The sequence below is a fragment of the Carcharodon carcharias genome, chromosome 5 (genome assembly GCF_017639515.1).
Source record: "Carcharodon carcharias isolate sCarCar2 chromosome 5, sCarCar2.pri, whole genome shotgun sequence".
Taxonomy (NCBI): domain Eukaryota; kingdom Metazoa; phylum Chordata; class Chondrichthyes; order Lamniformes; family Lamnidae; genus Carcharodon; species Carcharodon carcharias.
In genome coordinates, this window is record NC_054471.1 from 67,754,535 (window position 1) to 67,779,149 (window position 24,615).

Sequence of the window (24,615 nt, forward strand, 5' to 3'; positions counted from 1 at the left end):
AGTGCTGGCTGCCTACTTTGAGGCCTGCAAGGAAAAAACAGCAGGCAATCTTCAGGAGAGAAAAAGTGAGCAAGATATATTTTGGCCATTTCGCTTCCCGTAGAAATATGGCACAATGGAGGTACGTAAACCATCCCCAATACCATGGAAAAGAGACTTAAGCAAGGAACAATACTGTAACAGATACCAAAAAGTTAAAAAAAAAGACTATGGTACCAAGACTACTTTACATTAGGAAAATCTGAATCCATTTTTGTTGGAAGCCTCAATATAGCTATTGAACAGTTAATTGTAAAACAATAGTTAGGGCATTGTCCCAGGGAAAAGTGCAATCAAATTCAACAACTTCAACAGCAGGGCCCTGAAATAGAAAGAATGAAAGCAATGGAGAGAACATGAATGCAGAAAAGGAGATACACAAGAGAAAGTTAGACAGCAGAGCTACAACACATTTTGTAATTAAAGTATACTTAATTTATTATTGAAAAATCCCCCCGATTCTAGGCCAAAGCAACATTCCGACCCCCAAAATTAATGTAGGTAGATTTGTTCATGAGACGTGGACATTACAGGCGAGGGCAGTATTTACTGCCCATTCCAAATTGCCCACGGAGGTGATGGTGAGTCGCCCACTTTGCTGTTAGGTAGGGCATTCCAGGATTTTAACACAACAAAGAAATAGTGATGTGTTTTTAAGTCAGGATAGTGCAAGACTTGGAGGGAAACTTGCCGGTGGCAGTGTTCCCACACACCTGCTACCCTTGTCCTTCACTCGGCAGTTTGGGAAGTGCTGTTGAAGAAGCTCGAGTGAATTGCTGCAGTGCACTTTGTACACTGCTGCCTTGATGCACCTGTGATGGAATGAATCAATCTTTAAGGTGGTGGATGGGGTCCCAATTAAGTAGGCTGTGTTTTCCTGGATGGGGTGAGACTCTTGAATGTTGTTGAAGTTGCACTCATCCATGAAAATGCAGAGTATTCCATCATATGCTCCTGAATTGACCTTTGCAGATGGTCAAAGGCTTTTGAGAGTCATACACCACAGAATACCCAGCCTCTTTGACTTACTCTTGTAGAGACAGTGTTCATATGGTTAGCCCATTTAAGTTTCTGATCAATGGTGACTCCAAGGATATTGATGATGGGGGATGCATTCATGGTAATGCTGTTAATATCAAGGGGAGGTGGTCAGAACCAGTTGTTTCTAGCACGAATGTTACTTGCCATTTATAAGCCCAAGCCTGAATATTGCCCAGGTTTAACTGCACCAGACATGGACTGCTCGTTATCTGAGGAATCATGAATGGTGCTTACTGTGCTCTCAGTAAACATCCCCAATACAAACCATAATAGAGGAAAGATCAGGATTGAAGCAGCTGCAGATGGTTGGGCCTGGAACACTGCCCTAAGGGATATCTACAGTGATGTCCTGGGCCTGAGAGGATTAGCCTCCTGCAACCACATCCTTTGTGCCAGTTATGACTCTCACCCAAAAGCATTCAATTTTACAAAGTCTCCTTGAAGCCACATTCAGTCAAATGCTGCCTTGGTGTGAAGGACACTTCACATTTTGCTCACGTCTGAAATTCTGCGTTTTGGAAGGGCTATAAGGCCTGGGAGCTGAGTGGTTCTGACAGAGCCCAAACTGAGCAGGTTATGATGACCAACAAGCTCTTAATAGCAGTGTGGATGACAACTTTCATCACTTTGTTGATGACCGAGGGTAAGCTGATGGGGCGGTAATTGGCTAGATTGAACTTGTTTTTTTTGTGGGCAAGATATACCTAGGCAATTTTCCGCATTGTTGGGTAGATGCCAGTGTTGTAGCTGTGCTGGAACAGCTTGACTAGAGACTTCTGAGGGAGAAGTCTTCTGTACTACATCTGGTATGTTGTCAGGGCCCATAGTCGGTGTCCAGTAGCAACATGTGGAGTGAATCAAGTTCATTGAAGACTGCCTTGTGATGTTGGGGACCTCAGGATGAGGCAGAGATGGATCATCCACTTGGCACTTTTGGTTGAAAACAGTTTTAAATGCTTCAGCCTTGCCTTTTGCTCTCATGTACTAGTCTCTGCCATCATTTAGTTTGGGAATGTTCATGGAGCTACATCCTATTCGCATTTGTTGTTTAATTGTTCAGCATCATTCACAAGTGAATGGAGTAGAACTGGAGAGATTTGATCTGATCCACTGGTTGAGCTCCACCTTGCTGCTTCCACCGTTCAGCATACTTGAAGTACACATTCTAGTTTCATCAGGTTGAAAACTCATTTTTAGTCACGGTTAAATCATTAAATCACAGAACTGAGACAGGAAGTAGGAAGAGAAGCCAGGGACATGAAGATAAAGCCAAAGACAAAAGAAGGACTCTCATTCCTGATTGCTATCCAGTTTAGCAGTTATCTGTATCCCTATTTGTCACTCAGCTGCCAAGAGGGGTGCAGGAATCTATGGAATCCTATGCACCCTTCAAAAAGAGAGGAGCTTTAATAATCAATAATACGCAAACCAAAGTAAATTGGTTCCTACTTTCGTAACCACGTTTTGCCTGTGCAGTAAAACTACCCAGATTGTAAATACCAGAATTATGCAAGTAGACTACATTATGTCTGCATGCAAAATTCAGAAAGCATTAGTCAAGTTCAATGATAGAAAAACTGAGAACCATATTGCATTACTTTCAATTTTAAAAAAATCATTGCACAAACCTTCCTTAAAGACAAGCTTTCCTGTTTCATCGGATGCATAGCAGCCAATATATTCCTGAATGTCTGTGTGTTCGTGATTATTGATCCGCACACAACGGTTTCCAGTAGCTGCTGCCAACCAGGAGATCAGACTGGTTTTACCAACTGATGTCTCTCCTTGAATAAGTACTGGATGAATCCTTGAGGTGAAACACCAGAAGTTTTATTGTAAACAAAACATATTAAAGTAGTGACATTTGGCTAATCTTGAGCAATTAGCAAAAATAAATGACAATCAGTATGAGTTACAATTGGTTGAACATACAAAGTAGTGTTCAACATACTCATTTTCAAAGGAAGATGGTAAATTGAACACCCTTTGTGTTCCAAGGTTAGAGAGAGCTGGCAAATGTCATGTAGATGAATGGATAATCGAGGAGGAAGGCAGCCACAAAATTTGGGGTGGGAATGGAAAATTTATTGTATCTTTTTAAAGAAAATCAATGATTTTTTCTGTTAATACTAAACACCCTTGCTTTTCATACTTAACAGGAGATAGGCATCGTTTAACACCATGTATCAACTTGGCTCAGTTGTAGTATTCGCCCAAATGCACCAGAAGGCTGAGAGTTCAAGTCATACTCCAGAGCCAGGAGTTTTAAGGACGGCGGGGTTTCCCTACCCGCTGCTCGAAGAGTCGGTGGCCAATGCAACACCTCCAATTCTGGCTTCCCTGTAGGCTCTTCAATGCTCCAAGCAGCATTAATTGGTTGAAGGTGGGTCTTCTGCCCCTCAGTCGAGAGGAAGTCCAGCCTCAGAGCTAAGGGCTAATCCAATCAGCCAGCAACTGTCTAGTCCCAGCAGTGCCAGGGTGAGGGGACAGGTGAGACCCAAGATGAGGCGAGCTTGGTGGGAAGGGAGAGGGTGCTATTGGTGAGAGGCCAGGGCAGGAGGGAACACCTGCAGGAGTCAGACCTTGTTTGGGCTGAGGGTTGCCTCCCGATGTTGCAAGTAGGCCACATTGATGGAGGTGCACCCCCCAGCACCCCCATACCCTCACCCCTCCGCACCCCCATACCCTCACCCCTCCCCCATGCTTGCAAACCACTGGTGGGGAAAAGTTAAACTCTGCCCCAGGACTTGAGCACATGCACGAAGTGCTTCAGATTTACAACGAGGGTCTCATGGCATTATTTTAGATTGGATTTAGTACAGCTCCTCTGTCATCAACTGCTGATGGTTCATGTTCATGCATCAACTTATTCAAAACTGACGAGTTTGTTAAATGGATTGAAGACGAAAATTATATATTCTTACCCTGCAGCAACTACTCTCGCTAGATCCCTTAGGTTAAGTTTGACAGAGGGTGTGAGAATATACAACTTGTCAACAGAAGGTTCCTTATCTCCTGTTGTAATCCAGTAGCCTTCAATCTGTAATGACTGTCCTCCTTTTGGTTCTGGTATTGGCTGAAATATTAAAGAAAAATAAGTTACTGTTCCCCATCTTAAAAATCTATATTGTTCCTTATTGAGAGATTGATTTGATCTCATCATTTAAACCAAACATAATTAAGCATTAAAAATCTGAAATACTGCAACAGTACACTACCCGTTTCTACAAAGTGCACTGGCAAATTGTTTATGCAGTCACTACTCAAAACATAGATTATGTGTAGTTGACAGCTTGTATTTATGCAGTGCCTTCAACATAATAAAACATTCCAAGGAGCTTCACAAAAAGCATTCTTGGTAAAAAAAAATTACATGAACACCAATTTGAAGATATTGGGTTAAATAACCAAAAGCTTGGTCAAAGACTAAAAGTTTTAAGGAGTGTCTTAAAGGAACTTAGGGCATTGGCAAAGAAAGGCACAACCACCAATGGTGGTGTGATTAAAATTGGGGGATGCTGAAGAGGCTAGAATTAGAGAAGCGCACATCTTAGAGGGTGTGGGGCTCATCGTGATTAGAAATAAGAAGGGGCAAGGCCCCATGAAGGGATATGAAAACAAGAATGGTGAATTTCAGAAATCAACAGTTGCTTGACTGGGAACCAGCTACATTGGGAACCAATGTAGGTCAGTGAGCACAGCAGGTGATAGGTGAATAAGCCTTGCTACAAGTTAAGAAATAAGCAATGTTTTGCATGACCTCAAGTTTACAAACTATAGAATGTGGAAATCTGCTAGAAGTGCATTGGAAATGTCAAGTCTAGAGGTAACCAAGGCATGAATGAGGGTTTGAGCCATAGATAACCCGAGACAGGGGAGAAATCATGAAGGTGAAAATAGGTGCTCTTAGTGATGGTGCAAATGAGGTTGGAAGTGTGACAGCAAGACCTGAATTTTCCAGCTCCCCCACTGCAGGGCCAGCAAGCCATTGAAATCTCCATTCACACTGGGGGAACCGGAAGAACCTGCCAGTGTGAGGGGCTGAAAAATTCTGGCCTAAGTTGCAAACAGATTGGGTTTACAAGAAACAGTGCTATAGTGATTATATCACTGAACTAGTAATCTAGAGATCAAGCGTAAATTCTTCCATTACAAATTTACTGTATTTTCACTGCAGTTGAAAAAAAGCCTGTTAATCAAATCTGGTAATGCAAACATGAAGTTAACAAATTTCTCTAAAAATCCAATGTTTATAATTTCCACCAAGGAAACGAGTTGATCTTACCCAGTGAGAGACCAGTCCCAGACCATTATGGTCAACTTAAGTGCCCTGTTAAGTGGTTAAAAATACCCCTCATGTATCAAACTGATACACCACCTTTACAGGGCATCAGAGATGGGTAATAAGGTGCTCATTTTTTTTTATTATTCATTCATGGGATATGGGCTTTGGTGGCTGGGCCAGCATTTATTGCCCATCCCTATTTGCCCTCGAAAAGATTCTGGTGAGCTGCCTTCTTGAACCCCTGCAGTCCATGTGGTGTAGGTATACCCACAGTGCTGTTAGGAAGAGAGTTCCAGGATTTTGACCCAGCGACAGTGAAGGAACAGCAAAATATTCCCAAGTCAGGATGGTGAGAGACTTGGAGGGGAACTTTCAGGTAGTGGTGTTCCCACCTCTCTGCTGCCCTTATCCTTCTAGATGGCAGTGGTTTGGAAGGTGCTGTCAAAGAAGCCTTGGTGAATTCCTGCAGTGCATCTTGTAGATGGTACACATTGCTGCTACTGTGCAGTGGTGGAGGGAGGAAATGTTTGTGAATGTGGTGCCAATCAAGCAGGCTGTTTTGTCCTGGATGGTGTCAAGCTTCTTGAGTGTTGTGGAAGCTGCACTCATCCAGGCAAGTGGGGAGTATTCTATCACACTCCTGACTTGTGCCTTGTAGATGGTGGGCAGGATTTGGGGAGTCAGGAGGTGAATTACTCGTCACACAATTCCTAGCCTCTGACCTGCTCTTGTAGCCACCGTATTTATATGGCTAGTCCAGTTCAGTTTCTGGTCAATGATAACCCCCATGATGTTGATAGTGGGGGATTCAGTTATGTTAATGCCATTGAATATCAAGGGGTGATGGTTGGATTTTCTCTTGTTGGAGATGGTCATTGCCCGACACTTGTGTGGTTCAAATGTAATTTGCCAGCCCAAGCCTGGATATTGTCCAGGTCTTGCTGCATTTGGACATGGACTGCTTCGGTATCTGAGGAGTCGTGAATGGTACTGAACATTTGTGCAATCATCAACGAACATCGCCACTTCTGACCTTATGATGGAAGGTAGGTCATGGATGAAGCAGCTGAAGATGCTTGGGCTGAGGACACTACCCTGAGGAACTCTTACAGTGATGTCCTAGAGCTGAGGTGACTGAACTCCAATAACCACAACATCTTCCTTTGTGCAGGGTATGACTCCAACCAGTGGAGAGTTTTCCCTGATTCCCATTGACTCCAGTTTTGCTAGGGCTCCTTGATGCTTTACTCTGTCAAATGTGGCCTTGATGTCAAGGGCAGCCACTCTCACCTCACCTCGGGGGTTCAGATCTCATATTTTCATTCTGAGAGTTCACTGAAAATATTAACTGGAGATCAAATTTAGCTTTATTAAGTTCTGTCAAAAGTACCTTGCTCTGGTTGTTAAAGTGGATATATCACAGTGCTAAGTGGATATATCACAGATAGTGCTAACTTTCTATAAGTTTTTGCAACCAACTACTATAGAATAAACCTTCATCCCAGATTGGTTGGAAGTACTAATATGCTTCTAAACCACAGTAAATTCATTGGCAAAAATAGATGAAAATACCTGCTGGAGAACAGCCTTGGCATTGTTCCCAATAATATGATGACAAATCAATTTCTCAACGATTGGATGAGATACACGATCCAGTTGAGTTAGGAAACTCATGCAGAAACCCTGTAAAATTTCAAAGTTACTTTAGACATGCAGCTCAAGAAACTGGCTCTGTGGATATTTTTTATTTCTTTAAAATTCTTAATTAGGAGCAAATGTACTAGGAGCAGATGTAGGCCATTTGGCTTGTCTAGCCTGCTCTGCCATTTAATGAGATCATAGGCAAGATCTTACCTGTGTCAGGCAGGCTAGGCGGGAGTGGGTGGGGGTGGACATGGAGCCAATCACCACCTGTGATTGGCTGTGTGCCATTTTATGTGGGCAGGCCAATTAAGGCCCGCCCAGTGTAATGCGTGGCCGGTAGCGCTCAGCACTACCTGTGCGGGCAGGGGGAAAAGAGAGAGTCAGGGCCTCCACTCTTTTGCATATGTGCACGAAAGAGTGCAGCAATCTCCTGGAGGCCTCAGGGAGATTATTTATAACAAGATTTTTTTAATCAACTTAAAGTTAAAAAATTATTTAAACACGTCCCCTCATGTGACAGTGTCACGTGAGCTGGGACATGTTTTTAAATTTAGGAAAATGTTTTCATTTAGTTAATAAGAGCTTTAGGGAAGCTCATCCCGCTCATGGATGAGGTTTCCTAAAAAACGCAAAGGCCGCTTAGGTTCTTTGCCTGTTCGCCAACCTTAAAGTTGGATGGGCAGCGTTGCAAACTACTTTCATTGGTTTTTTAACGGCCTTAATAGGCCCGCATCTGCTGAACGAAACATCGAAACATCGATGATGTCGGGACGCACACCCCACATTGCCACACGTCATTTCACGCCTCGGCGTGTCGGACCCACCCTCACACACCAACAGCAATATTCTGGCCCATGGATAATCTGATCTTGTCCTCAACTCCACTTTTCCTGCCTGCCCCGATAACCCTTGAATCCCTTGTAGATCAGAAATCTGTCCAACTCAGCCTTGAATATACTCAATTGATCCAGCCTCGAATGCTCTCTGGGGTAGAGAACTCCAAAGATTAATGACCCTCAGAAGAAATTCCTCCTCATCTCATAAGAACACATAACATAAGAAATAGGAGGAGTAGTAGACCACATAGCCCAGCGAGCCTGCTCAGTCATTCAACAGGACCATGGCTGATCTTGGGCTTCAACGTCATTCTGCCACCCACTCCCCATATACCTTCATTCCTTGAGACACCAAAAATCTGTCTATCCCAGCCTTAAATATATTCAACGATAGAGCATTCGTCAGTTACCTCATACAATGAGCGTTGAATGTTGTTGCACGAGTTCAATGCTGCAAACTTAAGAGCACGGCAGAGAGTCCGAAGGCTGTAGTGTGGCCTGTGGCCTGTTCCATCCATTAACTTGACACTTGTCTCCTTACGCACAGAAAGGTAAAATCTAACAAAGATGGACATATTTTCAGAGGAATATGCATATTTAAAGAATCAGTATTTATAAGAAAACTCACTCATTTGATCCCTTCAGTACGCTGTTGGGTTAGCAAATTTGCATCAGAGATATGCTCCAAACGTTTATAGTAACATGTACAACCTGTAGTGAAAGAGACTCCTCCAGAACTGGTGTTGTGGCCAATCTCCACATTTGGGGATTTAGACTTCAAATGGCACATCATCGTACACCAATTAAGGGAAATGCAATAATAAAAGATGAAATGGTTCAGTGCTGCAGCTGGAACATTTTAAAAGAACTACGATAACTGCTTTCGAGTAAGAGAACCAGACGATAGCGAGTGAGGAAAAGAGTGTTAGATGCCAATACTGAGTCAATACTCTGTGGTAATGACAAAGCTAGAGCTGTGTGGTTATCTGTGGCGCCGCAAACTGCATTGCCTAGTCTGTATTTAACATGCATGTGGGATGTACTGGTTGTATGTGCAGTGCCTCAAGAGTGTTAATTTTTGACTGACTCTCTCCCTCTGACAGGTTGCCCGTGATGCTAGTTTGTGCTTTAAGCATATTATTAAAAGGATGTTCATTAGCCACAAGCCAGCAATGGCAACAGTACAGAAGGAAAGCTGTCAACAAGATACTTTCTTGCACAGTTGAGCCTTGGGGTCTGTTTAACAATCACAACATTGCGTTGTAGCAACAGGGTAGTTTGTTATAGGACTTAACAGAGCCAGAGCCAAAAGCTGAAGCAAGAGAAGCAGAAGCTTTAGCAACACAATTGAGCCATAAACTTGACAGCTTATCAAGACTACACAGTGGAGCAACAACACTAAAACCTCAATCTATTCTAATGACAAAGTAACAACTGTAGTAAAATGTGACCCATGTAGTATTGTCAAACTATTACTGCCACCCTCACATAAAAACCATTTGTAAAAGTATTTTAAATTCTCTTCACTGCCAACATTTACTCCTCCCCAATATACTTCAAAATCTAAAAGGCAGAACCAGCAAGTTATTCTTACTCAATGATCCCCTGAATGGTTTTCTTGTTGACACTTAATCCCTTTAGGTAATCAGATATGAGGATTCGGAGATCTCCTTCATCTTCTAGCTCCTCAACGTACAGCTCTGTAAATCTGTCAAAATAGAAGCCAGTAAAAAATATCAGCACAATGTTGCAGACTTGTTTTTAAATTCAAAATGAGCTAGGGATAGCCAACATGGAAAAGAAAGTCAATAACCAGAGCAGTCTACAGACAAGATAGATCCAAGAAAAAAAATTGCAGCCCAAGGATAGAGAAATGATGAAATTAATATCTGAAAGAGTTAAGCCCAATTCTATAATTGAGAAATGACAGATAAATTGCTCAGTCATCACAAATGAACGCTGGGCAATTTTGATATCAAGCTATTTCTATTCAGGACAATTCAGAGAAACATGTGTTGTGAATCAACAAACTTAACACTTGCAGAGAGTGTGGAACAGATGACTTCGAGCCTCCATGAAAGTAGTGAGAGAGGAACTGTGTTTTTTTATTTTTTTTTCATTCATGGCATGTGGGTGTCATCGGCTAGGGCAGCATTTATTGCCCATCCCTAATTGCCCTTGAGAAGGTGGTAGCGAGCTGTCTTCTTGAACTTCAGCAGTCCATGTGGTGTAGGTACACCCACAGTACTACTAGGGAGGGACTTCCAAGGTTTAACCCAGCAATAATAAAGGAACGGCGATATATTTCCAAGTCAGGAAGGCAAGTGGTTTAGAGGGGAACTTTCAGGTGGTGGTGGTCCCATGTGTCTGCTGTCATTGTCCTTCTAGATGGTAGTCGGTTTGGAAGGTGCTGCCCAAGGAGCCTTGGTGAGTTCTTCCAGTGCATCTTGTAGATGATACACACTGCTGCTACTACTGTGTGTCAGTGGTGGAGGGAGTGAATGTTTGTGGATGTGGTGCCAATCAAGCAGGCTGCTTTGACCTGGATGGTGTCAAGCTTCTTGAGTGTTCTCGGAGCTGCACTCATCCAGGCAAGTGGAGAGTATTCCATCACGCTCCTGACTTGTGTCTTGTAGGCTTTGGAGAGTCAGGAGGTTAGTTATTCACTTTAGGATTCCTAGCTTCTGATCTGCTCCCGTAGCCTCAGTATTTATACGACTAGTACAGTTCAGTTGGCCAACCCAGCCAATTACCGCCCCATCAGTCTACTCTCGATCAACAGTGAAGTAATGGAAGTGATCATCAACAGTGCTATTAAGTGGCACTTGCTTAGCAATAACCTGCTCACTGATACCCAGTTTGGGTTCCACCAGGGCCACTTAGCTCCTGACCTTATTATATCTTTGGTCAAACATGGACAAACAAGCTGAACTCCCGGTGAGGTGAGGTGAGGTGAAAGTGACTGCCCCAACATCAAGGCAGCATTTGACAGGGTGGGGCATCAAGGAGCCCAAGCAAAATTGGTGTTAATGGGAATCAGGGGGAAAACTCTCCGCTGGTTGGAGTCATGCCTAGCACAAAGGAAGATGGTTGTGGTTGTTGGAGGTCCGTCTGCTCAGCTCCAAGACATGCTCCAGGACTTCATCAAGATAGTGTCCACAGCCCAACCATCTTCAGCTGCTTTATCAATCACCTTCCTTACATCGTAAAGTCAGAAATGGGGATGTTCACTGATGATTGCACAATGTTGAGCAACATTCACGACTCCTCAGGTACTGAAACAGTCCATGTCCAAATGCAGCAAGACTTGGACAAAATCCAGGCTTGGGCTGACAAGTGGCAAATAACATTCGCACCACACAAGTGTCAGGCAATGACCATCACCAACAAGAGAGAATCTAACCATCGCCCCTTGATGTTCAACGGCATTACCATCACTGAATCCCATACTATCAACATCCTGGGACCACTGGCCAGAAACTGAACTGGATTAGCCATATAAATACTGTGGCTACAAGAGCAGGTCAGAGGCTAGGAATCCTGCAACAAGTAATTCACCTCCTGACTCCCCAAAGCCAGTCCACCATCTACAAGGCACAAGTCAGGAGTGTTATGGAATACTCCCCACTTGCCTGGATGAGTGCAGCTCCAACAACACTCAAGATGCTTGACACCATCAAGGAAAAAGCAGCCCACTTGATTGGCACCACATCCACATTCACTCCCTCCACCACCGAAGCACAGCAGCAGCAGTGTGTACTATCAACAAGATGCGCTGCAGGAATTCACCAAGGCTCTTTCGACAGCACCTTCCAAACCCATGACAACTACCATCTAGAAGGACAAGGGCAGCAGATAGATGCAAACACCACCACTTAGAAGTTCCCCTCCAAGTTACTCACCATCCTGACTTAGAAATATTTCACCATTTCTTCACTGTTGCTGGGTCAAAATCCTGGACCTCCTGTCCTAACAGCACTGTGGGCGTACCTACACCACATGGACTGCAGCAGCTCAAGAAGGCAGCTCACACCACCAGCACCTTCTCAAGGGCAACTTGGGATGGGCAATAAATGCTGGCCCAGCCAGTGAAGCCCACATCCTGTGAGTGAATGAGCTTCTGGTCAATAGTAACCCTCAGGATGTTGAAAGTGGGGGGTTCTTCATGGTAGAAGACACTAATAGCATTTCAAAACTACTAAATAATCAAGGGGAGGAAATAAATACAATAACTATCACTAGAGAAAAAGTATTTGGGAAACTAATGGAGTTAAAGGCCGATAGGTCTCCTGGACCTGATGGGTTGCATGCTAGGATACTAAAGGAAGTAACTACACAGGTAATGAATGTACCGCAGGTAATAATCTTCCAAGAATCCTTAGATTCTGGAAAAGTCCCAGAGGATTGGAGAATGGCCAATGTAACACTCTTATTCAAAAAGGGAGGGAGACAAAAAACATGCAGCTCTAGGCCAGTTAGCTTAACATCTGTCATTGGGAAAATGTTAAAATTCTATTATAAAGGATGCAATAGCAGAGCATTTAGAAATGTATAATATAATCAAGCAGAGTCAGCATGGCTTCATGAAGGGGAAATCATGCCTGATAAATTTATTAGAATTCTTTGAGGAGGTAACAAGCAGGATAGTTAAAGGGGAACCAATAGATGTAATATATTTGGATTTCCAAAAGGCAGTCAGTAGGGTACCACCCATAAGGCTACTTAATAAAGGTAAGAGCCCATGGTGTTGGGGGTAGTATATTAGCATGGATACAGAATTGGCTAACTAATAGAAGACAGATAAAAGCAAAATACTGCAGATGCTGGAAATCTGAAACAAGAACAAAAATTGCTGGAAAAAACTCAGCAAGAGTCCGTATGACTCTTGCCTGATGAAAAGTCATAGGGACGCGAAACGTTAACTCTGTCTTCCTCTCCACAGATGCTGTCAGACCTGCTGAGTTTTTCCAGCAATTTTTGTTTTTGTAATAGAAGGCAGAGTTGGGATAGAGGGGGCATTTTCAGGATGGCAACCTGTAACCGGTGGAGTGCCACAGGGATCAGTGCTGGGGCCACAATTATTTACAATTTACCTTAGTGACTTAGATGAGGGAAGTGAATGTACTATCAAGTTTGCGGATGACACAAAAAGGAAGGCAAGTGGTGAGGATGACACAGCCTACAAAGGGATATAGACAGGTTAAGTGAGTGAGAAAAAACGTGGCAGATGGAATATAATGAGGGAAAATGTGTGGTTATGTACCTTGGCAGGAAGAATAGAGAAACCGAATATTATTTAAATGGGGAGAGATTGCAGTAAGCTGCAGTACAGAGGGATCTGGGAGTTCTCACGCAAAAAGCTAACATACAAGTTCAGCAGGTAATAGTTAAGGCAAATGGAATGTTGTCCTTTATTTCAAAGGGAATGGGGAGTATAAAAATAGGGAAGTCTTGCTAAAACCATACAAGGCACTAGTTAGACCACACCTAGAATATTGTGAACAGTTTTGGTCCCCTTATCCAAGGAAAGATATACTGGAATTGGAGGCAGTCCAGAGAAGGCTCACTAGGCTGTTCCCGGGTATGGAGGGGTTTTCTTATGAGGAGAGGTTAAGTAGGTTGAGCCTGTGCTCATTGGAGTTTAGAAGAATGAGAGGCGAACTTACTGAAACATATAAGATTCTTAGTGGGCTTGACAGGGTAGATGCTGAAAGGATGTTTCCCCTTGCGGAAGAGTCTAGGACCAGAGGCATAATCTCAGAGTGAGGGGTCGCCCATTTAAGGCAGAGGAGGGATTTCTTCTCTGAGGGTAGTGAATCTGTGGAATTCTTTACCACAGAGGGCTGTAGAGGCTGGGTCGTTCCATATATTCAAGGCTGAGATAGACAAATTTTAAATTAGTAAGGGAATCAAGGGTTATGGGGAAAAGGCAGGAAAGTTTAGTTGAGGATCATCAGACCAGCCATGATCTCATTGAATTGCAGAGCAGACTTGATGGGCTGAATGGCCTACTTCTGCTCCTATGTCTTATAATCTTTGGTGATGGTAATGCCATTGAATGTCAAGGGGTGAGGGTTACATTCTGTCTTGCTGGAGATGGTCATTGCCTGGCGCTTGTGTGGTGTGAATGTTACTTGTTGCTTGTCAGCCCAAGCCTGGATATTGTCCAGGTCTTGCTGCACTTGGACATGGACTGCTTCAGTATTGCACAGTTACAGCCAAGAAGTTAAAGATAATAAATGGAAAGTTGAATGACACACCAATTAGTTTAACATCCATAATAAAATAAAATTATTTTCTTCAGATGAATGCTACCAGTGCTCATAAGACGAATGAGTCGATGTGAATAGCTGATGAGAAATCAAAACTAAGAGCGAGCATGACAAATTCTGCACCAATGCAGTTTAACTAACAACTGTAGGCTTACTTCCTTACTTTTTCAGAAGTAATTTGATAAAGTGTCTTATGACATTTTTAAAGATTAAGGTACAGGAGATTGGTGATTAATTAATAACCTTGGATGAAAACCAGGATGGTAATAGGAAGCAAAAAGACAACAAATTAAATGAAAATCTCCCAAACCTGCAGATACATACTAGTCAGTCATTCTTAGGCTGCTACTGGACTGCTCACGCCATTGATACAAAAGAACTCTTCTTGGTGTGTATTATTATTAAAAAAAAATTGAGACACAATGTGCTCAATAATATTTTTCAAAAGTACATGGGCCAATTAAGTAAAATGAGCCAAGGTATACAGGGGGCACCATACTGCCTTAGTAGCAGTCAGACTTGGGTATGAAGGGGTTGGAGGGCATTCAGGAGGACAATGGAGCAAGTGTCAGTTTGCCAAATAGCTGAAAGAATAGGATCTACTTGAATCGAAGTGCAAGTTTAACATGGACTGGAGAAGGGGAAAATAGTGAAAAGTTAAAATCAGTGGGAAAAAATATCTCAGTTTTGAAGAGGATTAGACTAGGAGAGGGTGGAGAATGATGGGATTAGTGAGACTGAACTGGAGTGAGGGTTAGAACTGGGACAGTGACTGCTCAAATAATTGTTTGTTCTGTTCAATACAGAAGTGCCACTTAGTTTCTGAGATTAAATACATTAACTTAAAATTTAGATTTTAGAATTGAAGGATCCTACAATCCAGACATTTGGATTTTTTCCTTCAAGCTTTCATTGGAGAGAATCATACAAAGGATGTACCAAAGCGCACACAACTATTTCCTTATAATGAGCATTTCTGACGAGTCAGGTTTTTTTTGACAGTAGTCAAATTTGGCTTTCTAGGTTGACGGGCATTAATGTCTATGGATGTTATTTGTATGGACTTGCAGAAGGTAGCCTTTGTTTAAGGCTGACGTTTCAATGCAGTGGTGAGGGAGTGCTGCCTTCTTTTAATGAAACATAAACTGCAGTAGCATTTGCCATTCTGAACTGGACACAAAAGATCCCATGGCACCAATCGATGAACAGCCAAGAGTGCTTCCAATATGCTGGAGAGAAACTACCCTATTGCCTGGGATAGAGCTGTGCAAGCACACAAACCAGAAATAGAGTGGCTTGGCTATTGCTGTGCAGTTGGGACAAAAGGCTCTCTCCATTCTACGAAGGCCATTTCTTTCTCACGTCAACCAGAATGACTGGCTTTATGAGAATCTGAGGGCAAAAAGAAAGCAGAAAGCAATGGAAAGTGCAGTGATCCCAACTCAGGTATAAGTGCCAGATTCTGCTGCTTTGCAACAGACTACACCTCAAAGTTGTAAAATAGGAACTTAGGACTTAAGAGCAGGAGTGGGCCTTTTGGCCCTTCAAAAAGGCTTTGCTCATTGAAGCCTATCCATGGTTCGCAATTTGCGAGTGTCTGCAGTTTCAGAATGCCTCATTTATATTTATTGTGCAAGTTATTTCAGTCTCAGCATCTGGAAAGTGCATATTGTGCACAGCTGGAGTAGTATGCAGTTTTGGTTGCCACATTATAGGAAGGATGTGATCGCACTGGAGGGGGTACAGAGGACAGTCACCAGGATATTGCCTGGGATGAAACATTTAAGTTACTGAAGAGAGGTTGGATACATGTGGGTTGTTTTCGTTGGAGCAGAGAAGACTGAGGGGCGACCTGATTGAGGTGTACAAGATTATGAGGGGCATGGACAAGGCAGATAGGGAGCAGCTGTTCCCCTTAGTTGAAGGGTCAGTCACAAGGGGGCATAAGTTCAAGGTGAGAGGCAGGAGGTTTAGAGGGGGATGTGAGTAAAAACTTTTACCCAGAGGATGGTGACGGTCTGGAATGCACTGCCTGGGAGGGTGGTGGAGGCGGGTTGCCTCACATCCTTTAAAAAGTACCTGGATGAGCACTTAGCACGTCATAACATTCAAGGCTTTGGGCGGAGTGCTGGTAAATGGGATTAGGTAGGTAGGTCAGGTGTTTCTCATGTGTCGGTGCAGACTTGATGGGCCGAAGAGACTCTTCTGCACTGTGATTCTGTGAAGTCACATCTTCCTACTAAGCAACACAAATAGCAAACTGCTTTGTGGAACTAATATTTAATTGGGCCTTCAGTAAGGGCAGAGAGAGAATTTTATTATTAGGTTTTAGTTACCGGTTTCTTATGCCTGGTGGTAAGTTTTTCTTTCCCACATCTGTTGCTGGATTCATGCAGGCAAACAAGCGAAACTCTGGGTCACGGTGAATGGGCTCTGTAAGAGGATAAAACAAGTTAGTAATAGTCATTGTAAAATTCATGAACAATTACATGGAGAAGAGGAGCATTTTCTTTCTGTATTAAGTACTGAAGAAAAAGACATCTTTTGCCAGAGCTTTTAGTCTTGTACTTATCAGGACAATTCACAAGAAAATACCAATGTCAGGGGAAACAACATATTTATGCTGATTGAGAAGAGAGTGCTGATTGGTTGGCAAGTGGATTCTGATTGGTAGAGGCATTATCATGAAGAATGCACCAGTTGATGGTGACTGGTAATTAACTACCAAGCGTTTTTTGAAATTTAAACCAGGCAGCGTGACTCTAGATTGGACAAGATATTGCCCTGGGGAAGAAGCCAGCGAACGCTGTCACTTATTTTGTTTAGTCGAAACAGGTGCAATGTGTGTACATACACTTTCTGTCTGCAAAGAACAGGGCCCTGTGTGTATTATTTATGTAGCTTCCAGTACACGCAAATGTGCCACACTGTGAGCCTGCCTGACAATCTTAAATTGGTTGTCAGCGTAATTCTTAGCACACTGAGGATTTAGCAAATGTTGTTCAATCGCAGCATCAGATCAGAAGGAAACTAACCTGAAAAGGAGTTTTTATAGAACACAAGAAATAAGTTAGATATAAAGGCAATAGCTCTTGTACCAGTATCTCCTCGGTCCAGCAGCACAAGTGAGCTTGTATTCCCTTCCAACAGTCCACTCAGACATTCCAGTGTCTCTGCTGAAGCCAAGTTGATCTCATCCAACAAGATCCACTCTCCTTTCTTCACAGCCTGTGCTAAGGTACCCTAGTTAAATAGGGAATTGAAGTTAATCATCAAAGGAATGAAAAGATCAGGGGAATTTTTTCTGGCTCAGTACCAGTGACTAGCTATTTGAGACAGACAATCACTTTCACATCTTACCTCCACAAAGGCAAATACCAGTGCCGATTCAGTTAGTTTCATTTGCTGCTGAGCCTGGGTCAGGCGTAGACCAAGTAATTCCCATTTATCTCTCAGCCAGCCTTCTAAAATGAAACATGCCATTGTGAAAGAAGACAAGAAATAAGGGACTATAATTCCAATCGCTTCTGCAGGTGTGAATTACACAGAATTCAGCTAATGAACTATTAGTTTTAAAGTCAATTTTTAAATGTTTTATTTTATCTTGCTTTTTTCCCCCCTTATCTGCCTTCCATTCTCAATTCAATCTTCCCTTTCTTCTTGCTGTACCTGATTTGACACTGAATTTATCACACACTCCTTATTTAATTCTCAATCCTTTAATCTCCTTGATTAAAGGGATACGCTTTGTCCCATTGTTTTCCTGGGCCTCTTGTTTGGCCCCGCTGTGCTTTTAATAGCGCACACTTCCAATAACTTGGAAACTGAAAATTTTTGTCCACAAAGTCAAATCTCACATGCATCTGCCACGGCCCAAAACTCAATCCAAATTTTTTAGGGCCAATGTTGCTCAACAATTGAGGTAGGCTTCCACGGTAAAACATAACACATCGAGATTATGGCACTAGAGAACAAATGGAACAGGGTATTTGCCAGAAGTGATTCTGCATTTTCCACCTTTTGTTACTTCACAGCATTAAAATGATCATTTGCTAGAACAAACAGAGACAACTGCACTTCTCCCAAATCATATGGACCGAGAACCTTACCCTCAGAGACCTAATGCATAAATGAAATAAAAGTTGTGTCAAAATAAACATTTAAAATATTAAAAAGTTTCTCACTGTCTTCCTTAGTTTTTAGTTCCTTATTGATAGCTGTTTTATAGACATGCAGCATCAGTCGGAGTAAATCCTGCCAGCGTTTCTGTTTGCAGCATGTTTGAATGTGGCCCAAGAAAGTAATGTTCTGCTTCCGAGAGTATGTCTGAATGAAAAGCTCTTCAAACGCTTCTCGCAAAGGTAGCATAATAAGTCTACGGTCCATAGGCTTGTACCTGAACAGAAACAAGTATAAATCCCAGGTGTTAATGTGTAAATCAAACACTAATTCTATACTGTTGACACTCGAGTAACCAATGTTGCTTTATGCTCCCTAACCCCATTTGTGAACTCAAGTGCTCAGAGCTGAGAACATTTCACCAGGAAACTTGGTGTACAAATACTGAAAACCAAATTTCAATTTTAGTCTAAGGCTGCTGAAATGAAGATACCTTTTTATGGGGCATCTACACCAATTTATTTTCATTCCTCCGTCACTGGCCTTTTTCCACATGCCTCCTACTTCCATGAGAAAAGTGAAGCCTTCTCTTGAAGGACTGGCGTTACTCTTGGCATTGCCACCAGGAAGTGCAATTTTAACCGTGTGCTGTTTTAAAAAAATATTTTGGCATATCCAGCGTTTGAAGTGTATCTCAAGCCAAATAGTTCTCATTATTAAGTCCACATCATTAAACACTCAGTTTATAGTTTGCTACTAGAATGGTCATGCTCCCACTTTTCATATTAGACATTCTTTGCCACATTTCTGACTAAGCAACAGTACAGAGGGAAGCTGGAGTTTTACGGAACAATGAATGGTGAAGTATGGTGTCTGACCTCAGCGACAGGAGGGGCAGAGCGTGGCCCTGAAAGTACTGCCTGGGAGGGATGTCAGATCTAGCAGCATTGGTTGTGGCTAAGTGTTTGCTGGTTCCTAAACAGGTGCATGGCCATGAAAAGAAAATCTAAATATTTTAAATTACCAGTGGCAACACAAAGATGCAAAGAATCTGTCCAAGAATCAATTACGATGTCAAACCACCCATTGAGAATGCAAGATCCAACATTAGGTGTAGATTCCAAATTTTTAAGTATTTGTCTTTTTACTAAGTGAAGAGGCCACTCAATAGAGCGCAAACCTCCACCATGCTGTGTTAACATTATTACAATTATGCAGCTCTTCCTGAAGGCTTTTTCCCTGTCCTGTTGATGATCCGTGACTCCTCCCTCCAGGTACCATGCCCTAAGAAGGTATTGGCAACCATGGACTTCCATTGGACTGAGCCATAATTATGCTTGGCAAAGTACTGCAATGGTTTGCCGTTGCTTTCTGCAGTTTGGCTGATCAGGAAACTCTCCCGTTCTTTACCACTTATCATTAGGTGCATTGGAAGGATTTACAGGCCGATAATCAACCTGTTTGGCTTTGTAACTACAAAGCTGAGAGAAATAATTCTTTTTATTAAGAGATTCCCTCATCTAGGAGGCTTGGCCAATCCACATTGAACAACCTGCTCTAAAAACTCTGCTCACATTTTTGACAGCTGTGACAAATTGCACCACAGCAGCAGAGATGATCCACAATGTTCTAAAACAACCAAGAACATTCTAAATAAAACAACCCACGAGTTTCTAAACATTACCTTTGTCCACCTTCAGTGTTGGAGGTCAGGTTGACCATTAATAATTTCAATTAGTTTTTTTAAGCTGCAAGGAAATTTGCCAAATAAGGACAAGAAATAGCAACGTACGAATTCAGCTGCTAGTTTAGCTCGATCAGAAACCTTAAGCCATCCCTCAAATGCAACACATACCCTCCAAGCAGGTCTGCTGTGTCACTCTGTTGGTTCATATTTACGACCTTCAGTTTGTGACCTGAAACAAAATACACAGACAGACAGTAATACTTACGCAAGGAGAACTTCCAAGAGTCATTATTAAACAAAAATTTAAACGGTAAAGATTTAGTTATTTGCCAGAATACTGACAAATGCGCAGACATCATCAGCCATGGTTTGTTCAAAAAGAGTTAGCCCCTAATCATTAGAAAATAAATATTCATCAAGAATTAACTGTAACATCCAAAATTAGTGACCAACTCAAAACAATACAAGTAAACAGGAGACATTTATCCAAATGGTACTTTTGGTGGATGGAGGGTCCAATGATGTGTCTCCAAACAGACAAGAAAAAATATAAAAAGATGGATGTGAACTAGCAATCTTTGAATTTCAACTTGCAGTTAAATGGCTGCACCAGCAACACTAATTTCAGAAAATATAGTGTGAGAGCTGAGGAAAACTTGCTGCAGGATTGCCCTCATACCTTTTTCTGATTGAGATTTTTATATTCAATATTCAACAGAGCCTTTTTTTTTAAATAAGGAGAAGGCTGACAGTGGGGAGAATTTTTCCTAAGGCGGGCGGGAGCAGAGCCGATTGCCGCCCATGATTAGCTGCACGCCGCCATTTTATGTGGGCGGGCCAATTAAGGCCCACCCACCGTCACGTGCAACCAGCAGCGCTCAGCACTACCTGCGCAGGTGAGGGGAGGAGGGAGAGTTGCACACGAAAGAACACTTCAATCGCCGAGGCACGGAGCTGTCTCAGGGAGACCGAACGGACTATAAAAGTTATTAATAAATAAAGTAACAATGAACTTAAACATGTGACAGTGTCACATGAGCTGGGACAAGTTATTCAAGTTTGGAAGTTTTATTTAATTATTTTATAAAACCTTCAGGAAACCTCATCCCGCCCGGGGATGAGGTTTCCTGAAAAATGCCACGGCCGCTTAGGCTCTTCGCCTGCCCGACAACCTTAATGTCGGATGGGCAGCGTTGTTAACAACTTTAATTGGTTTTTTAATGGCTTTAGTAGGCCCTCAATAGTTCCGCGGGTGCACAGCTGTCTCCAGGGCACGCCCGCCAAAAGAAATATCGAACGATGAGATCCAGACGCACACATGTTGCCGTGTCAGGCCCATCCCTGCACAACGACAGCAATATTCTGCCCAGTGTCGACTAAAATTAATGTTATTCCAGGAGGTGGGGAGGGGGCAAAATTCACATTGGTTTGCCATCCCTCAAACCGACATACCATGTATGATGTAAGAGTGCAGTTACAACCATTCCAATTCTGGAAAGCTAAGTGGAACAGAACTGGTCAACTTAATAGTTTAGCGCTCCCACTTCAGCACCCAGCAGGGTACAGACTGGGGAGGTGATGGTGTAGTGGTAAGGTCACTGGACTAGTAACACAGGGGACCCAGGCTACTCCACTAGGTTCAAATCCCACCATGGTAGCTGGTTAAATTCAGTTAATAAACCTAGCCAGTCTTAGTAATGGCAACCATGAGGCTTTCATCTATTGTTGTAAAAAGCCATCTGGTTCATTAATGTCCTTTAGGGAAGGAAATCTGCTGTCCTTTCCTGGTCTGGTCTACATTTGACTCCAGACCCACAACAATGTGGTTGAAGTAGAAATATTAAACCTTATTCCAATAGCAGGACAAAGTTTATTCAACGAACACCGTTCTCCCAACCTGTAATTCTGGCAAGGTACTGGACTGTAGAGGTTTTTCCAGTACCCGTTTCACCAACCAATAAGACAGGCTCCTTTTTACTTAGGCAAACAGCCAGCTGCTCCAGCAGCAGAGAGGAGGGTCTTGTGGCCGAAAAGGTTTGGGTTTCCCTTAAAACAAAGTGAAAGGACTTCAGTCAGAAAAAACATCCAGTTTGAAAATATCTGTCAAGTAAGCAGCGGAGGTGAATTACAATATAGAAGTATAGTCTTGTGATTATACAGTAATAAATTACACTAAACATGTGAACTCAACTATATCAGCGACCAAGGAGTATTAGCTGGATGGCAAGAAAATAAAACTATTGAGAAAAGTCATGACCGATGACATAAACAGAATCCATTTACTCCTAAGCAAAATAGGGGGAAGATGGTGGCGTAGCATTATGTCACTGGGCTAGCAATCCAGAGGGCCCGGCAAATTCTCTAGGGACTTGGGTTCAAATCCCACGTAGGTAGCTGGTCGATTTAAATTCAATAAAGAATTGAAAAGCTCGCCTCAGTGATGATGACCATGAAACATTTGCTGATTGTTGTAAAAACCCATCTGGTTCACTAATGTCCTTCAGGGAAGGAAATCTGCCGTCCTTACCTGGTCTGGCCTACGTATGACTCCAGACCCACAACAATGTGGTTGACTCTTAACTGCCCTCTGAAATGGCCTAGCAAGCCAAGGGCAGTTAGGGGTGGGCAACAAATGCTGGCCTTGCCACAATCCTGTCCTGCTTGATTAGGCAGGACATGCCAGTTTAAATACAAAGTAGAACTATCCTCTGGTATGCTAGCCACTGGAATTGACACCAGATTACTAATCGAGTGGAGATTTTCTGCTGAGCATGCACATTATCTTTGGTCTGTAATGGCTTTAGACAGACAACCGAATTGGAACAAGATAACACAGGCTTTCATAGTTAGAACAATAAAGAAAATTTCATTACCGATTTTATTAGAGCTGTTAATGAAACACGTGTGTGTGCATTTAAACTGAATGGATACATTTCAAAAACACAAACTTCCTGTAACAAACTACACATTGCAATGACAAAGACACTTGCAACATTTAACCACCATCAAAAAAAGTTTTGGAAGCTGCTAATTAACAAGTGACATGTCTTCACTTTTAGTTCACTCACCAACATGCCCTCCACACAAAATGTCATAAGCCAGCACCAAAGGAGATTAGGGAGAGGCCAAGCCATGGAGGCATTTGAAAAAAGGGATGGGAATTTAAAAATTAGGCATTTCCAGACCAGTAGCCAATGCAGTGTTGGCAGAGGGAAGAATGTTAGATGGGATAACTTTCTACTCTTTGAAACGATGCCATAGGGTCTTTTGACATCCATCTGAACTTGTTCTAAGGAACGGAGTGATTAGTGTGACTATTGTGCCACCTAGTGGCTAAATCATGCAAACACAAAATGACAAGTGGAGGCAGTTGCTACTCCGGTGCTTAGATAACTTGTCTCTATATAACATATTTAACATGATAAAAAAGGTTCCAAGGGACTTCACAGGAGCAGTAGCAAACTAAATTTGACTCCAAGACTTGAAGAGATATTGACAAAGGTAAAGTAGCATCTTAAAAAGTTACAGGGGTTTAGGGAGGCAATGCCAGGGCTCATACCCTCAGCAGCTGTAGCATGGACACATGATTAAATTCAGGAATGCAGAGAAGGCCAGAATTGGAGAAGTACAGAGATCTTTAGAGGTGGTGGAGATTACATTAGGAGGGGTGAGGCTATGGAGGAATTTGAAATTCAGCATTTGAATTTTTTTTTAAAAAAAGAGGCATTGCCAGAACAGGCACAGTACTAATTTGGCTCAACAAGCAGAGGGCAATGGGTGGTGGGTAACTAGCAGCAGCGTTTAGGTGCGCTTGCTCATACAGGGTGCCAAGTTCATTCATGGGATGTGGGCTTCACTGGCTGGGCCAGCATTTATTGCTCATCCCTAGCTGCCCTTGAGAAGGTGGTGTTGGGCTGCCTCTTGAACCGCTGCAGTCCACAGTGCTGTTAGAGAAGGAGTTCCAGGATTTTGACCCAACGACAGTGAAGGTACGGCGATATATTTCCAAGTCAGAATGGTGAGTGACTTGGTGGGGAACTTCAAGGTGGTGGTGTTCCCATCTATCTGCTGTCTTTGTCCTTCTAGATGGTAGAGGTCGTGGGTTTGGAAGGTGCTGTCAAAGGAGCCTTGGTGAGCTCCTGCAGTGTATCTTGTAGATGGTACACACTTCTGTCATTGGGCATTGGTAGTGGAGAGAGTGAATGTTTGTGGGTGTGGTGCCAATCAAGGGGGCTGTTTTGTCCTGGATGTGTCAAGCTTCTCAAGCGTTGTGGGAGCTGCACTCAACCAGGCAAGTGGGGAGTTTTCCATCACACTCCTGACCTATGCCTTGTAAGTGGTGGACAGGCTTTGGGGAGTCAGGAGGTGAGTCACTTGCCGCAGGATTCCTAGCCTCTGTCCGGGGGAACACTGAAAGAGTCAAGTGTTAACAAAAAGTGCGAATGAGGGTTTCAGCAGCAAATAAGGTAAAGCGGGGGGAGACGGGTGATGCTATCATGGTGGATGAAGTGGTCTTGGTAATGGAGCTGATCAGTAGTCAGGAGCTCACCTCAGGGACAAATAGTTGCCCAAATTTGGGAAAGGTCTAATTCAACTTCATAACAATGGTAGGGAGAGGGATGGAGTGAATGGCAGTGATTGAAGACAATGGTTTTAGTCTTCCCAACATTCCCACACAGTTGCTAGAAGTAA

General features: G+C 42.8%; 1 protein-coding gene across 1 annotated transcript in view; it reads right to left on the reverse strand.

The window, feature by feature from the left end:
- Positions 1 to 24,615, reverse strand: part of mdn1 (midasin AAA ATPase 1) — a 223,102-nt gene that overhangs the window by 159,323 nt on the left and 39,164 nt on the right. The window contains exons 14-24 of the mRNA XM_041187861.1: positions 21,821 to 21,969; positions 20,092 to 20,152; positions 18,302 to 18,513; positions 17,478 to 17,581; positions 17,216 to 17,360; positions 16,454 to 16,550; positions 9,440 to 9,553; positions 8,256 to 8,403; positions 6,938 to 7,048; positions 4,005 to 4,156; positions 2,709 to 2,887 (exon numbers count right to left, since the gene is read on the reverse strand). Of these exons, the coding sequence (XP_041043795.1) occupies positions 2,709 to 2,887; positions 4,005 to 4,156; positions 6,938 to 7,048; positions 8,256 to 8,403; positions 9,440 to 9,553; positions 16,454 to 16,550; positions 17,216 to 17,360; positions 17,478 to 17,581; positions 18,302 to 18,513; positions 20,092 to 20,152; positions 21,821 to 21,969 (1,472 nt within the window). The remainder of the gene's footprint in view (positions 1 to 2,708; positions 2,888 to 4,004; positions 4,157 to 6,937; positions 7,049 to 8,255; positions 8,404 to 9,439; positions 9,554 to 16,453; positions 16,551 to 17,215; positions 17,361 to 17,477; positions 17,582 to 18,301; positions 18,514 to 20,091; positions 20,153 to 21,820; positions 21,970 to 24,615) is intronic.